The following is a 16,884-nucleotide window of genomic DNA, read 5'->3' as shown; positions in this document are numbered from 1 at the left end:
AGACTTTCTGTCAAAATCACAGGAAGTTCTTTTTAATTAAAAATAGGAAGCGATTCCTGCTTGCTGGGCTTTGTGTTCCAAATGTGATCATGTGAAGTGAGATTCTGCAGTGTGATTGAATATTCTAATTTTTACTCCTTTTTTTGTCTTCTTCTAGGAGAAGCTCTGCCTACCACATCACATCCTAGAAGAAAAGGGCTTGGTAAAAGTGAGCATAACAGTTCAAGCATTGCTAGACGTAACCACAGTGAAACAAGCTTTATTCACATGAAACTACTCTCTGCTGTTACCAGCTACACTGTGCCATGAAAGAATCAAAAAACTGCCCATCTTTTCAAACTGCATTGAAAACACCACCAGTACTCAAAGAGTATTCTTACGATTTTAAACCCGTGTTTCCGACTGTATATATGTGTCGAACTACAAAGCAGAAACTGAACAGAAACATTTTCTAGAGGAAGTTGGCACTTCACTGCTTTTATAGCTCACTTCGTACAGTACTTACTAAAACAGCCACCTCTCTGCCACTTAAAAACGTGTGGAGTATACAGCTGTCTTGCAGCAAGATACCTTTGTATTATTAAACTAAGAATCACTGTACTCAGTTGGGGGGAGCGAGAAGGGAGAATAAATCAGACTGCTACCATGTTAGGTTTTTCTGCCGTTGCTTCAGGCTATTGCCTTTTAAAAATATCCAGACATAAAATATTTATATAAATATTATTTATTAGTGAGTTGTTATTCATCCTTTGGATGCAAAATGTAAATTAGGAAACTGTATTTTATTACTGCTTTTTTTGTGGTTAAACACTTTATTTTAATATAAATACTTAGTTATTTTTTATTCTACTTGGTGTGCAGTAGCTCTAGATCTCCATAAATTGTATTTTCTAATATGTAAGATAAAAAGCAAACAAAATAGGTGCTTCTATTAAAGAACAGCTAGCTGGAATGGCATTCTTTATTTCTTGAATCTGTGAAACATTGGTAAAAAATTGTCTGCATTCCATTGAGTTTCCTACATTCCGGTAACACTTCTCCCCTCACTAGACTAAATTGGCTGAAAGTGAGAGCGCACCCATTTTATTTGTATATAGATGTTTAAAAAACAAAAAAACAAAAGGAAATATGTAAACTTGAAAAATAAATGTGAACAAATATTTTTGATTGCTTATTTTACTATGCACAAGACATTTAACTTTTGCCGCAACAAAATGAATTATGTGCATTAGGATCATGTGTCTTGAAATGTAATTTTGCACTGTAACTTGATTTCTTTTAAAGATTACAGCACTACAGAACAAATAGTAAAAAATAGCACAAGAATGTTAACAAGATGTACCAGGTAGCCAAAAAATTAACTTGTTTTCTTCAGTGATTCCTTCAAGAGGAGATAAAATGATTGAAACTGCTAAAGGCAGTCTCAAAGACCTGATCTTCCAGATCCAACCTGCCTGGGTGTACAGTGCTTCTCTCTAAAAGTCTCCATAGAATTAAGCACAATGTTCTGTAGTGCACATTTGCAGCAGCAGACCTCTACTTCCATGTCAGCAATAGGAAATAAAAGTTCTTCTCCTTATCACCACTTTCCTTTTTTCAAAGAGATTTTTAAAAACATAGTTTATTATTAAGACATCATGCATTTTAGATCAAAAAGTTCAGCACAGTGATTCTTGTGCTATCTGGAACATCCCATTTTCATTCACACAAGAAGCTAGTGATGGGATTTGGGCAAGCAGGACAGGGTAGCTGCATGTGGTGAAAAGGGAAGCTGGCTGGGGGCACACAAGCAGGGACCTTGAAATGTAGAGTGGCAAAAAAAAGAGGCAAGGGGGTGGGAGGACTAAATATTTAAGCAAGAGTATGTGGAGAGAGCTATTGTATGAGGACCTCTGGGCAGAGTGATGCATACTTGTCACTACCCCCTCCCGAGGCAGTCACACACACGTTCACAGGCACTGCATCTAACCCCACCCCTGGTCAGTAGCAGGTTTGTCGTGGTTCAGACGGTGTTTGGACACAGACCACACACTTCAACACCACCACTTGCTAACGGGCTGGGAGGTAGTGACAGCACCGTGTGAGGAGGAGGAAAGTGGACTCGCGGACAGTGAGACAGACAGAGTATGCATGGAATATCCAGTAACTTCAACCAAAGCAAAAACATTTATTTTATAGAGGGAACATTGACTTAAATTGTAATTTGATTGGCAGCTAGCATATTGTTTCCTATAAAATGTACTGTGCACTTTAACACTAAATGAAAATGTATTTTAATATTTTATAGAGCTGCACAAATATCTGTTTTGTCAAAAAGCTCGAGCAATGTAAAGAAAGTAAGTTTTCAAGTCAGAGTTTATCCAATTTTAAAAGCATTCAAGGATCAAGTATAAAAATAGGAATATTGATTTCTGCATCTTGAGGGATAAAATGCAGGTTTCCTGAGTATTTTTTTACAATGTATATATGGCAACATGAAGCTTTGTAATTATTATTATTTTGACAAATCTTGTTTTTTCATAATTAAAATATTGTTTTTCTCCTGATAGTGTCTTTCAGTATTTGCTTGAAGTTGGCTGTAAATAAATAGCTCTAAGTATTTTGTAATACAGCTTTTTTTATGCAGTCTTAACCTGTACGGCTAAAAAGAGAATCTTCATGATCCTTTGTACAATATTTATGTGCAATAAAACATGCATGGCAAATCTGTAATACCCTTCGCAGTGAACATAACGTATATAGAAAATCTTTATGGTAGTTACAATTAAACTGTATTATTTGCAGAAACCCCTTAATGCCCATCCCTGTGACTGATGATTTCTTGTAAAAGAGATGGCGGTTGGAGAGCTTAACGCTGGAAATGATGGGGTTGGGGATGGGAGAAGATGATGATGTGATACAAATAAAGGAATTTTGCAGCTAAAGGAGGCCTAAGACCCCGCTGGTAACTGCAGTGTTCTCCCTGCAGCTGTGTTTGCTGCTCCTGCTGGGAAGGCCTCCCTGCCAGTCATCAGTGGCAGTGAATTATCTGCCCTCTGCTGCCAGGGCTGGGCTTGGGCTCAGGGAGAAGGGGGGAGACCCCTCCTTCAGTTTGCTCCTGCTCACATTGATATATGAGAGTTGTTCATTTCACTGCTTACACTTCTCTCTACAGGGCAGCTTTTTCTCCTCCTGGAGAGATTGTTCTGCAGGCTTCTGCTTTAGCAAACAAAACCTGAAGATTCCTTGATAGGATCCAAGCAGTAAACACAGTAATTTGTGTGAATGCCTTCAGCCCTGGGGATAACCCAGTGTGCCAGGGCTCTGCTCAGCTGCTTTGTTCTATCCTTGACTGCAGAAACAAGGAGCAGGTCACAGCATCCAGCCTTCTCTTTCCCATGCAGGTTTCTGAAGTCATTCAAGTACAGATTCTCCTAGATTCCAATTTCTCTAATGGAGTGTCTTAACCTTTGTGAAGAGGTGACTCTATGGGCTGTACTTCTTCACATCTGATAGGGGATTTTGGAAGCAGAGGATCTTTCTGCAGTAATTTCCTTGTGGAGAACTCTTGCAACGCACACAGTTGTATCTTCCCAGCCTTCAGAGCTTACTTAATAAATAAATAGATGCAAGATGGATTAAAGTCAATGCATAATTTAAGGCTGGCACCAGCACCAGCTTCCCTGTAAACCTAGAATCTAGCAGGAGTCAGAGACACAGGAGAGCATTCATCATTGCTTAAAAAAGGCAACCCATCCTACAACTATCATAGTATTTCCTCTGGCAAGAGTGAGTCAAGGTTTGGGCAATGATTCAGGTCCAGCTGAACCATGAGAGAGCTGAGTTTACTTGCAGCTCACTGAAACAATCTGTGTTCTTGTCCAAAGTAGCTGGCAGAATTATACCACCAGGAGCTATTTTAGATCTACAACCGTCAGGACTAAATTCTGCCATCTTTTGTAAAATAAGCACACTTGATTTCAGCAATGATTTTTTCAGATCTATTTAGCAGTTTCTTCTCAGTCCTGTCACATCTAAGAAACACAGTACAAGCCTTTCACACTTAAGAATCAAAGGCAAGTGGAGAAAAAAATCCTTTTTACTACAGACTGCTTCCTTCACATGGTTTTTAAGAGGTCTTTTCTATAAGTATCATCCATTAAATACTCCAGATCATTTGCTTGATAACACAGAGGACAGTAAACTACTGTGCACAGCAGGCGTTTGTCTGCATTCTCCACCGGACTTGGTCCTTGGAAGGTATTCACACAGGCCAAGGAAAAATACACCTACCACTTCAGATTAATTAAGTAGCTTGATTAGTTGTGCCACTAACAACTTCCTTCACCATTAAAGTATGAAGTAAACCCCAGTGATTAATTAGCTGCAGGGGCACGCTGTTGTTAATCACAGTCGCGGCACAGTTGCACTAGAAGCTATCTGGAGGTGCCACATACACACCCACACTCATGGTCTGAAACTCACTCATCTGCTGGCTTACATTTTGACCCAAAATGCAGCAGATGTAACTTCATGGCATCAAGAGTTTTCCAAGCATGCAAGAACATTCCCAATACTTAGTCTAAAGCACACACATCAAATTAAGTGGGACTTTTATTTTTCTTAGCAGTACAATCAGAAGAGCTCCATTTTACAAGCATTACTTCAGCAAATGATTTTTGTTTAGTTCACCTCTATCTCTTGATTCATATTGGCCAGGCAGCACCCAAATGATTCAAGCATTGAGGTATTTTGCATGGTGTTTGATGTGGTCATTAATAAATGAAGCAATGAAAAAATAGCTGTGATCGTAACCCTAGAAAAGAACATTAAAGAAATCAGCAGAGAACATACAGTTCATGGTAAAGCAATCACACTAAGCTCTCTTAAAGGAAAGGTAATCACTCTCCTGGTTTTATCCATTTTAAGAAATACCTGGAATATATATAAAAATGGCAAGGGATATGTAACAGCTTAAGTATAGATGAGCACCAGGAAGCTAAATAAAGTACCTTAAGCTGCCCAAATCTAGGCCTGTAAGCTAGAGGTGGGTAACAGCAAGGGGCAGCTGCAGAGGGAGATGCAATCTGAGAGAACACTTGCCCTCACAGGTACTGTTCTGGTAAAGCACAGGGAGGGCATAAAGAGAACACAGCCCAGGTCTGAGTTACTGCTCCATCACTGTGCTGCAATGTCACCCTCTGACCCCTCTTCATCAGCACTAACTCTATCTTTAGGTGCAAGGTTTATGATAAACCAGAGAGGACAATCCTTCACTCTCCACCACTGGGCTCCCCATTGGGTCTGGGTGGAAGTTGCCAGTGGCTTACAAAGACTCCAGTGAGGACAGTGTTGTTCTGGGTCACTGCACTGCAGGTAAGAGCAATCCCTCCACGTGGGTCTTTACATGAATCTAAGATGTCAAGCAGTTCCACCCCTTCCCTAACTTACACAAACACATGCAAACTAAATTGCGAAGTTTTATGGTAAACACAAAACCCACAGCACAGACAAGGGATGCAGCAAAAGGCCATCTGTCACTTTGGCTGTACAGTGACTACAATACTCATTAAAAATGATTAATGCTGTGTATTCAGCCGAGCACCGGCAGCCTGAGTCCCCATGAAGGGCTCAGCCTGTCCAAGCTGGAAGCACGACGGCACCTAGTGGTGAAGCACGGCTGAATCGGGCGGGTGATGTGTGTACCTTGATGGCCAGCGCGACGGGAAAGTGTCACTTCTCACCCTCCTCCTCACATGGCCAGGGACAGACCCGCAGTGGGAGCATGCCTGCCCCCTTACAGACACTCTCCTCACTGCCTGCTGCATACAACCAAAAATCACAAACAAGAATCCACCAACCAAGGACTGCAGAAGCAACTTGCCTGCTGCAGTCTGAAGACTACTGGGATTTTCCGCTCGGTGCAGGCAGCGATGAAATTATCAGGCAGTAACTGGCCCGCGGACAGGAACTGGTCCTCTTTGCCTTGGTCAATCAAGATGTCGAGGCGAGAGCCCGAGTAGGACTTGACAAGCTGGGTAGCATCATATGCCTGCAAAAATAAAAGAGAAATGACATTCAGTTAAACACGTTCAACTGGTTTCAGTTCATCGACCACAGGAAAAGAAGAGCACAGAGAGAGTCCTGGGCAGTGTAGAGCAGGACACCAAGTTGCACCTGGAAGAGCAAAAATCTAGGGAAATTCCAGGCAACTGATAAATAATACCCATTGCTTTATAAAAGGCAAATTGTATGAGCTAGGTAATTACCAAGTTGGCAGTTTGACCAAACAGAACATCCAGCCCAGGGCTGCTCTACAGAATGGAAGAACAGCAATATAGTCAGTACTAATTCACACCCTTGTGCAGGAACTAGGTCCTGCTGAAGAAACTTGGTGTCTTGGTGTAATTATTCTGGCAGCTAAAAATCAAAACACCAGTGTAATGCAACTGTGCTCATGGGAAGGCATTTAACCTGAAGGTTACGGTGACAATTTGACCAAGAAAACTTGGTGCAACTGAGAAACAGAAATTAAAGACTCTAAACATACACATATGTAGCGGGTTGAGTTCGAAACCAGGCAGAAACACCAATTAAATGTAGTGGTTTTGATTCAAAATATCCATTATTTACTTATTTTTCTTCTGTGAGATAAGAATTAGGAGAAAAGCAAAGCAGGCACAAACCTTAAACAGTTGCAGTACAATGAAAGAGCTTTATTACTAACAGAATTAAAAGTAAAGAGAAAACAACAAAACAAAATTAAAGTAAATTCCCCCCCCCCCCCCCTTTCCAGCACTTCTCTCCTTTTATCCAGCTCACACAAGGGATAACAGAACATGGGATGTTAGTCAGTGTTGCAGTTCTTGAAAAAGTCTTTTCTCTTATGCTTAAGGAAGAAAAGGTTTTCCTTCAGTTGCACGTGGTTCCCAAACTGCCACCAACAGCACACCCGCCCGGAAACAAACAGTCTGCTGTGTGTAGAACATCTCTCCCATGAAGAATTTCACAGTTCTTTCATACTACAAAACATGGGCCATCACATGGGGTTATTCATCTTTTTAAGGATAAGTTATTTTGGCCTGCACACAGAGGCTTTTCTTCGCCACAAGTCTCTAACAGCCTCTCACTACTTCTATATAGCCTGACATAGGCACTCTTCACAAACTTCATAGGCACACGAGGATACTCCATCCCCCCATGTTCTTCAAATGGATTAAAGAGACAAACAGTTTGTGGTATTACGGTTTCTTACCACGGCATGCAAGAAGGTTTCTTTTAAGCTGCGCGCCAGAATCGCGGCACCGCCCTCTTCTCTCCTGTCGCCATTTCCAGCTCCGTCCCACGTGACTCACTTCTCTTTCTCTCTGACTCTGAAACCGCCATGTTAAAGGGGTGTTCTTGTTCGGGCTTGACGGTGGGGAAAGCCTCGCTCCCTCTGTGCTGCTGGCTGCACGGTGTCCTCTTCAGTTCAGCACGAAGTGTGCTGGCTGCAGACAGGAGGCTCTGCCGGCTCCCGCTGGCTCCGCCGGCTCCGCATGGAGAGGAGAGGGACCCGCCTGTCCCCAGAAGCTGCGCTGGATGGGTTTAGCTGTGAGCAGTCTATGGCTGGTTTTAGCTGCCTGCGGCTCTGGGACAGTCCCCCCCAGCGACCCAGGGTCCGTGCCGTGGTGCTGAGAAAGGGGGAAAGGGGCAGTGGCCCCGGCCCGGCCCAGCGGGGCCGGGAGGCTCGGAGCCCCCCCCACCTTCCAGCAGGCGAGCTCCGACCAAAAGGGGAAGTCCCGCCTTTCTGTGCGGTTTAAATATGTAAATTGTGAGAAGCGTAATTGGTCTTAAAGACTGTCCATCAACTCAGGGTCAACCCAACACAACATATCAAAAAATAACTCTGATGGGGAACATGTTACCCATGGGGTGCTGTATGTGTTACATACTCAAAATAAAGAACTCCTTTAAAAAGACAGTGAAGTGTTTAAGACTGTGAAGTCATCAATAGACAGCAAAATCCAAAGCCCTACACCAAGGTATCAGAGCCATCCTTCCAGGATGCCACCAGATCCAGAAATGACACTATGATGGAAATGGGAGCTTGGGCTCAGCCCAGCACTGTGGCCATCAAATGATCCTGAACATATTTACATGGCAATTTTAAGCCAAAATACAGAGATCAGAGGTTGTATATCTGTGCCAAAGACATCTCTAAGTCTGTTCCTGATGATTGCTGTTGATCTACTGGACTAGGTTTGCAGAAGAGCTCCAAAACAAGGGGACAGAAAACAGGGTTTTGGGGTGTTGGTTTGTTTTGTTTCACAACAGATCCATTACATAAAGTCTAAGCAAGTTTAACTGGTGGTTTCTAAGTACACAAACTACTCTATTAACGATTATGAAAGCAGAGAGTACTCTCCAATCCTGTAAAGTTTTAATCAGACATACTTTAATCCAATTTACAGGGGATTGAACTGCAGCTTGTGCTTATTTACAAGGAAATCCGAGTACATAGTCACTACAATCCCTTCTAACTTAATTCTAGAAATACAGTGCAATGTTTAAGTTGAGATTGAAAATACTGAAGGGCTGCCCAAATAATGCAGCAACCATGCAGACAAACATTTTTGTATCTTAGCCATTCATATACAACTACTGATAGCTTAAAATTAGGGCCCTGGAGCTAAAACCTAACTTTGCCTAGTTTAATGCTGTACTGAAATACACTGATTTCCAAGTATCCAACGGGCTCCTTTTGGAGGCCTCCCACTGGCTGCCCCTGAAAAATGTCACAAGGCTCATCAGTCTGAACAGTTTGCAGCAGTCTCTCTCTTCAGGCTACTACAAAAATACACTGCTCCTAATTCTTCTTAGCCCAGACTTTTAAATCTTCATAGAACTGAGAGAAATGTAGCTGATTTGATGAGAGACTTGTACCTCATTGCATTTTCATAAGCACCATAAGGCACCAGCATGGCACCAGCATGTCACTCCTGCCAGAAACAATGCTCTTCTCTGCTTGGGGGTGCAGTAAAACAACAGTACTATCTCATGGGCACTCCAGAGTTTTTTTCCAGGCTCCTGCTGTGATGTATTTGCAGATCACTCATTCATCTGTTACTAAAGAACTGCAGCTGCAACACATACCTCCCATTTGCTTGTATCTGGTCCCAGATATCCACCAAGGGCCTTCTTCCCCCACTGACACTGAATTGGGTTGCAGATAGGAGCAAATGCTGATACAGACTGTTCAGAAAGACAACAGGAAAAAAATACTATGTAACAATGAACTGCAGCAACTGAAACTATTTATGCTTTCTTCCGTCACATCTATAGAAATCTATATAGGCATTAGTATACCTCATACAAGCTATACTTCATCTTACTTTGTACTTTCCAGGATTCTTCAGAGCAAGAATAAGAGCTCCATGACCTCCCATGGAATGCCCAAAAATAGACATCCGTTCAGGGTCAGTTGGAAAATTGGCATTTATTAGTTTAGGCAGCTGTAAAGGAAAGAAGAGTGTAATAAAACGTTAAAGCAACTTGAGTATGTTTAAGAAAAAAAGCACACAACTAACCAACTAATGCCTTTTAATGCCACTGAAACCAAAGGCACATCTCTGGTTCTAGCCTGACATCTGTGATCATGCCCTGAATGCAATTTGCAGAGGAATGTGGTATCAAAAGTTCAGCTGACAATAAGTGAAAATACTTTGATAACTCAAAGTATCTCTATAGAAATCTACCATAACCTTGTAACACAAGATGTGGGAATTTCTTATGACTGAGCCACACCCCTTTATCTTACCCAGCAACAGCAGGAGAACCCAGCAGCAAAGTTACCTCATCCTTTATGTAGGAATACATCCTATAGTTTGTTTTCCAAGGATCTTCAGTGGCATCCACATAAAAACCAGCACCGGTGCCAAAATCCCAGCTTTCATCTTCTCCTTCAATATTGCAGCCACCTAGCATGAAAAATCTTACCTTTACTACAGGTTCAGAATTGGAGAACCTGCCATACAAATCAGACTCAGGACACAAGTCTCTCAATCACATCTCTGCCCCTTCAACTAGAAGACAATTTGGATTTTCATTCATTAGTACAATGTTTTCAAGTGTATTTCAACACTTCAAAATGTCACATAATACCTACAGATATATCCAATTTCTAAATAGTGTCGGTATCTCTTCATAAATAAATATAGCATACACGTCTCCTAAATTACTTCTGAAAAGCTTTGTCCAATTCACCCAGGGACTTAACCAAAAGTTGGCACTTGTTAATTGGTGCTACCATCTTATTTCAGCCATTAGACCTCATCCGATAAAGTACAAGAAGCTATGTGAGAAACAGAAACAGAAGAAAATTTCCTTTTCCCCCAGAATGACAGAACCATGTATCACCAAATGGTGTATCCAAGCCAGTTTATGTGCTTTAAATAATGCCTGCTACACCTCCCTTTTTAAGATTTTCCAGAAGAATATCATTCACTGTTCCTATAATTTCACAAGTCTATACCTCTACCTTTTCCACAATTCATTTCACTGCTCCCGCCTATAATTCTCCATGAAACCTAAATAATTTCTTCTTTGAATAACTGCAGGATTGTATCCTCTTTTCCAAGGCTACACTTTCAAACTAAATTTGCAGATGAGTTCTTAAGTCAGTACATCCCATCCAGTCCTCCCTTTGATTAGTCTGTGATTTACCAGCCTGGTTTGCAGAACAGAATGTAATATTTCAAGGTACAGGTGATAGGAATGTTTTGGAGAAAGAGGCCATTATTTCCTAGTTTCTGCAATCGAAAATTATATGGCCTTTTACCCCTGTCAGATTATATTACAAACCCATGTGTAACTCAACAGTCCCTCACAATTTGTGCAGATGGCTGCCACCTTGCCACCATGTGAAACCAGATTTGTACAAGGATCAAAGTTGACTTTGCTCCAGTGACATGTCCTTGAACACTGAGTGATTTTGTAACTTAACAGTCCAGCAATCACAGGGGTGCTTAAACAACATGTTGGATGTAAAAACTACAATACCTTGGAGATAGACAAAAACTCAGAAAGTCCTGTCATGCAATGAAGGCAATGCTCATTAAATGCTAAAAAAAACTTACAGGAAGCCTTGAAAAAAAGAAATCTGAAAAGGAATCTGCATAATATTGCTCAGTATACCTGTCTGGAAAAACAAACCCCTTTGAAGAAGGAAAAGTAAAATCTATCAAGGCCTTACAGAGTCTGTAATGACAAATATTAAATGATTTCATGCAGTCTTTTTCCCCATCCACATACATCTCCTGGGTTCTGGAAAGTAATTCTCATGCAGTCATAACTACACAATTGAAAAACACATGTAAGCATTTTCAATACCTCTCAGCTCATGATTATATTTGAATTGCTTTTCATTTGTTTCTCCAGACAACTCAAAGAGACTTAGGAACATTTGGGGTCTGTGAGCTAAAGTTTAAGAGTATAATATGAAGCACATACCAAAATTCATCTAAATAGCAGAGCAATCCTTATCAATTTTTAGACTGAAAGGCAAGAGAGAAGCTGCCACGAGGGATTTAAAAGAAAATGGACAAATCAATGACCTATTCAAAGGCATTTACACATTGATAGAGAAAACTCAGCATCAAAAGCAAGTTCCAGTATAATTACCCAATGTGAGTAACACAAAGGTTAGCTGCCCATCTCTAGCCTGCAACAAATAGCAACAACTAAGTGCAAAGCTCATTCATACACAAGTTTTGCTCTTCTGTCCCTCTTCTTTATTAGAAACATGTATTTATGTTCTTGGACCTGACACAACTTCTGAACCTAGATGCAAAAAATACTTTACGGAAAGAACACCGCTTTTCCCCCATATTGCCTGTAGTCAGATGTGACCCACTAAAGCTTTGGAAATATTAGAAGGCTGCCACCTTTGTTTACAGCACTCATGAGACTGTGGCAGAGTCCAACAAATACAAAACATAAAAGAGTGAATCCCCAAATAACAGTATTTCCAATAACTGCAGATCCACCATTTTCAGGTTTCCCACACCATAAGCTCAGCCTTAAAAAACAGCACATCATTTAAAAAATCCATTCATCACTAGTCTATTGTAGCTGCAGGGGAGAAGGGTTTCTGGTTTGCTTTTCCAAGTATTGTCAATCCTCTGAAGACATGTATTTAATTGGCTTTAGAAGACAGAATACAATAAAGAGCAAGCACTGCAGCTTTGTGTGGCAACACAGTTCTGCAGGTTTTATAGGGTCCCAGCAAGCTGCAAAATGTCAGCAAGAATTCTAATAACACACATTTCTTGTTTCACTTTTCCTCCCTCTCCTCACCTGTGCTGAACTCTAGAGCCCCTTTGTTCTAGTTTTAGTGCCACAATAAGAGAGTTTCAAATGTCAAACCCTCACTACCCCGTTATTAAGAGCATACACAATGTAATCTTGTGAACAATGCAAGATGCAGAGGTGAGGTCAAATTCTGACTCAGGGGGGCAACACACTTTCCAGCACACTGCAGCACCCCATTCTCTGGGGACAGAGAGTGCACTTCAGTGCAATGACTGTTACCATGTGTCTCGTTACACTTACGTGGGCTTGTGTCTGGTGCCACTACAATAAGGCCGTGCTCAGCTGCTGCTTGTTGAAACCCAGCCTTCGTTATGAAATTCTGTTCTGTGCAGGTTAACCCTAGGGAAACACAAATACTGCTGGTTACCCATTGCTCACAGCATACTGGTTTCAAAGCTCCTTTTGACAGAAAATGTCTTGAAAAGCAAGAGGAATTCCTATCTCCATAAACATGGAAAATGTTTTCACTAGGCTCAACAATACTTAACAATTCACAGGAACACAGTTGCTCTGTCCCATCTAGTCACACTAACACGTGATCAAAACCAGATCCATGTGTACCCTGTATTCCCTGGAGCACCAGCTCACACAGTGTGCAGTGCCCTCAGCTATTGTGCATTTAAACCCACTGACCACAGGCATTTGCTGAGGCTGACACTGCTAACTTCACCTAACCCTGCAACTACATTTTTCCTTCTACTGTCATCTCAGCTGTTTGCATTACAGAATCACACATGGGGTCTGACAAATTCTACATACTTTAGACAGGATAAAGGGCCCATAAGCCCTCTGACTCCAAAACCCACAGCAATACGTGCCTTTTGTATAGCAGTAGGTCCAAATAAAGTCCAATTACAAATAAATTACACTTCACACCAATATTTTAATTCTTCTTCACTGTGCAATTTGACAGCAGTTAATGATTCTAGTTTTCTCTGAGGACAAGTTGCCAGTAACCTAATTTGACTGATATGCTGCCCAAGACAACATGGTTTACATTCAATAAAATAAATGTGCTGCATGGCTTAGAGCTCTTCAGACAATTTTGATGTGCCTAACTTCAAGGATAAACTTTTTTACCCAGTCCACTCTCATGATACAAATCAGACCCACCAGCTGTTTTGTGAAATGAATACATTCAAGCAGCTCAAGTCTCCACACTAACAGTCTGGTCTCCAACTTTCTAAACATAAATTTCAATAAAGCAACTCCTAGAATTACAAAACAGAGTTTCTGCTTTTTATTTTCAATAAAAGAAAAAAAAAAAAGGATTTAATTATTAATTGTGGATAAAAAACTTCACTCCTGCTGCACAAACCTCTTCAAAACCTCTGCACAAAAAAAGCCATGGCCCTTATGTATCCCACAAGTTTGCCTCACACTAGACCTGCTTGTGCTAAGGCAGCTGACAGCACCTCTCTTTTCAAGTTCATCCATTGCTTCCTGCAAAATAGTACTCGGAATAAGGTGGAGTCCACAGGACAAATGTGCTGGCTTCCATGGGCTCTATTTCACATCCCTACCCTGTTAGCTGAAGCAGTCTGTCATAAACAAAGGAAAGAAAGAGGTGTTCCAATGGCAAGGCCTTACAGGAGAACCTTTATATATAGGCTTTGGAACAAAAGGTATGAACATTTTCGAACAAAAGGGCAGAACACTTCGAACACTGAGCATTTTACAACACAATCTGGTAGGCTACCCCCAAGCTGCATCCTGATTTATCACAGTACACTCAGACTAAATCCACCTTCCAGAAGAAGAGTTTCTGTAGAATTCAGGAGCTGCCACTGCAGTACCTCTACATTAGGTTTTCAGTAATGGTAGTGCAGTAGTTTAAACATGTTGAAGATTGTATTTTTTAAGTTACTAAGACTCATGTTACTTACCCGAGAGCCAATAAAGCACAGGACACTTTCCAGTTTCCGCTTTTGGAGGCAAGTAGATTCCAAATTTCATTTTGCATTTTAGCTCTGCACTGTATTAATAAAATACTTCTTGTTATCACCACTACTTAATTAACAAGGTCACTAACATTAAAAAAGGAATCAGTGGATCACTGCATTTCATTCAAAAGGAGATCTAGTCAGTGAATTGTAACAACTAAGTTAAAAGAAGGGAAGATCGAATTTTAAACTCAGACTCTAGAATTGTCAATAGCTAACTTTCCAACTTTGTTCTGAATATACTTAAAACAGAGACCCACAAATAAAACACATTTTCACAGTGCTGCTAACCGGGAACAGGTTGAAAACTGAATTTTGAATCCCAGCAATATTTATCTTGCGCTTTATCTATTAAATTGCAAAGTAATTTTTACTGAAGAACACATCCACATGACTTGCACAACATACAATGCACCACACATGCCAGAGAAGGTTTTCAATCTGCTAAGTCTACAGACCAATTAGTTGCTCAATTAATACTAAAGCCTAAAATGATCAATAAACTCTTATCTAAGCAAAACTAATGATTTTATTTGGATCAAAATTTTTTTTAAAAGCTTATTTTTCTGTTCACCTTCATCAAACAAAAATATATTTATTGAGTCTGTCTGCTCACAGCACTTTTCCAGAGTGCACAGCAGTGAGATATCCAGAAGAGTGAGTGGAACTTTGCACACACAGTGGTTCTCTGTGCTGCAAACAGGACAACTGAAAGTAACGGAGCTTCATTTTCAAAGGTAAAAATACTGGCTTCCCACCTCAGATCTGCAGCATTAATATACTGGATCATGTTAAACATTAACACAGAAATTCAAGAGCACAGCCAAAGCAGCAGCAGACATTATTCCTAACCGAAATATGGATATTAGTGAGAACATGCTATTTCCCTGCAGACTGAAAACACTGACAGCAATGACAGTATGGATTCACTGCCCCAAGCTAAACATCTCAGTTGTTTTAGTGGTGTTTACCTGTCGTGTTCAAACACCTTCTGGAAACCCTCAAAGCATTTGTTGCTGGAAACCTGTTTCAGTGCCATGATTTTAACTGGGGAAAAAAAAAAAAAAAAAAAAGGAGAAAGGAGAAAGTTATATTTGAAAATAAAACACTCCTGGTCTTAGACTTTTTGAAAACAGAACAGTTGAATACAACTTGAAATATCTTTGCTTAGTGTTATAGTTTTTCAGAAGAATTTCCTGCACATGCTTTCTGATCTTTCATTAACTTTCTATTTCCCCACAGAAAAGGGACAGGGGAGGCTGAACTCTTGTGAGCAGAATGGGCAAAGCCTGCCTGCTTTCCTACAGACCCACATCTCCAATGACCTTTACCTCAGCACTAACTGTGGCTTGCTCTTTGGCTACCAAACAAGCATTCCCATGTGCTGTGGTTAACCTGGAGCTCCCCGTGCCAGGCTGTTACCTCCACAATTACCATGCAGGAGAGAAACCTGTCCCACCTTTCCTTCTCTGTGTGTGACAGTATCCAGCCACTAACTACCACAATACTGAGCCTTGTTCTCAGCTTTGATGGAAATTAATTACCATGTTCTAACAGTCTGTGGGACAGCAGAAACAGAGGAGCAGAAGGCTTATTTCCATGGCAAACAGCATGAAATACAAGCAAAGGAGAGTCCTGGGAGTTTTAGAAAGCTGGTGGTACAAGTGTAGCAAATGTGCTAAGGAAGCTCGGGAAGGCTGACACAAAAGTGGACGCTGTCAGCGTGCACAGGAGCAGTAAGGCCAAGCAGACAGCAGAAAGGCGAACAGTCTGCAGAGTCACAGAATCATAGAATATTCTGAGTTCGAAGAGACCCCCAAGGATCATCGAGTCCATCTCCTGGCCCTGCACACGACATCCCCAAGTATCACACCATGTGCCTGACAGCATTGTCCAAGCACTTCTTGCACTGTGCCAGACTTGGTGCTGTGACCACTTCCCTGGGGAGCCTGTTCCAGTGCCCAGCCACCCTCTGGGTGAAGAACCTTTTCCTGATACCCAAACTAAACCCGCTCTGACACAGCTTCAGGCCATTCCCTCGGGTCCTGTCCCTGGCACACAAGAAAATCCTGAGGGGAACCCAGGTACCATCAGACCAGGTAACAAATATCAAAACGAGAACGTTCCATCCCTCACACCTGCGCGGTGCTATGGGGCAGCGGGAAAGAAGAACCCCGCACCACGGAGAGCCCGCGGGGGTTCATCGCTGCCTCCTGCCGCCCCCGCGGGGCTGGGGCCGAGGGGCGCCCGCCCAGCAGCGCCTTACCGCCCTGGCACGGCAGCCCAGCAGCAAGGCCCGGCCCGGCCCGGCTCGGAGCGCCCCTTTCCACACGGCCAGTCCTGCCCGCTGCGCCACAGCGCGCTCCTGTGCCTCCATTTCCACCCGCCCGCCCTTGCAGGCGGCGATCCCTCCCCTCCGGCCGGGCCTTCCGCCACCGCCTCCCCACGCTCTCGGCTCGGCCCGGCCCGTTCCCGTTCCCGTTCCCGCTCCCGCTCCCGTGCCCGCTCCCTTACCGCGGCGGAGCGCTGGGGCCGGGCGGAGCGCTGGGGCCGGGCGGCGCGGGGCAAGGGGCGGCCGTGGCGCGGAGGCGGCTCCTCCCGCCGCCCCGGG

At 42.3% G+C, this 16,884-nt stretch overlaps 2 protein-coding genes across 10 annotated transcripts in view; one reads left to right on the top strand and one right to left on the bottom strand.

The window, feature by feature from the left end:
- The window catches only part of LRCH1 (leucine rich repeats and calponin homology domain containing 1), a 118,870-nt gene extending 116,075 nt beyond the window's left edge, over positions 1 to 2,795 (top strand). For 4 of the 7 annotated variants that reach the window (XR_004238268.1, XR_004238267.1, XR_004238266.1 and 1 more), the window contains one exon: positions 158 to 242. Coding sequence is in view for 3 of the 7 variants with exons in the window: in XM_032099761.1 (XP_031955652.1) it covers positions 158 to 271 (114 nt within the window). In the remaining 4 variants the exon portion in view is untranslated. Of the gene's footprint in view, positions 1 to 157 lie in introns of all 7 variants that reach the window. The other 3 variants (XM_032099761.1, XM_032099762.1, XM_032099760.1) reach the window with 1 other exon arrangement.
- A 1,780-nt stretch (positions 2,796 to 4,575) lies between these two features.
- On the bottom strand, positions 4,576 to 16,870 carry ESD (esterase D). Of its 3 annotated transcripts, none has more exons than XM_032099764.1 (9): positions 16,807 to 16,870; positions 15,245 to 15,320; positions 14,217 to 14,305; positions 12,571 to 12,669; positions 9,814 to 9,938; positions 9,354 to 9,473; positions 9,115 to 9,213; positions 5,864 to 6,031; positions 4,576 to 4,795 (listed from the first exon to the last, which is right to left on the bottom strand). In XM_032099764.1, exons 2-9 carry the CDS (start codon positions 15,310 to 15,312, stop codon positions 4,715 to 4,717), a joined length of 849 nt encoding a protein of 282 aa, XP_031955655.1. In that variant the 5' UTR covers positions 15,313 to 15,320; positions 16,807 to 16,870; the 3' UTR covers positions 4,576 to 4,714. The 3 variants fall into 3 exon arrangements, with proteins under 3 accessions (XP_031955655.1, XP_031955656.1, XP_031955657.1); XM_032099765.1 differs by having other exon boundaries at positions 16,788 to 16,865; XM_032099766.1 differs by lacking the exon at positions 16,807 to 16,870 and adding an exon at positions 16,540 to 16,654.
- Positions 16,871 to 16,884: the final 14 nt, after the last annotated feature.

The sequence above is a fragment of the Corvus moneduloides genome, chromosome 2, assembly GCF_009650955.1.
Source record: "Corvus moneduloides isolate bCorMon1 chromosome 2, bCorMon1.pri, whole genome shotgun sequence".
Classification (NCBI taxonomy): domain Eukaryota; kingdom Metazoa; phylum Chordata; class Aves; order Passeriformes; family Corvidae; genus Corvus; species Corvus moneduloides.
Note: the sequence above shows the minus strand (reverse complement) of the source record. Positions and strands in the feature narration are given on the sequence as shown.

What these genes read in the sequence shown, in the direction of transcription:
- ESD (XM_032099764.1), bottom strand. Translation starts at nt 15,312, where the DNA reads ATGGCACTGAAACAGGTTTCCAGCAACAAATGCTTTGAGGGTTTCCAG. An exon ending in AAGGTGTTTGAACACGACAG is followed by an intron (nt 14,306 to 15,244) that starts GTAAACACCACT and finishes TTATTAATACAG; the next exon opens with TGCAGAGCTAAAATGCAAAA. An exon ending in GGCACCAGACACAAGCCCAC is followed by an intron (nt 9,939 to 12,570) that starts GTAAGTGTAACG and finishes TTTTCATGCTAG; the next exon opens with GTGGCTGCAATATTGAAGGA.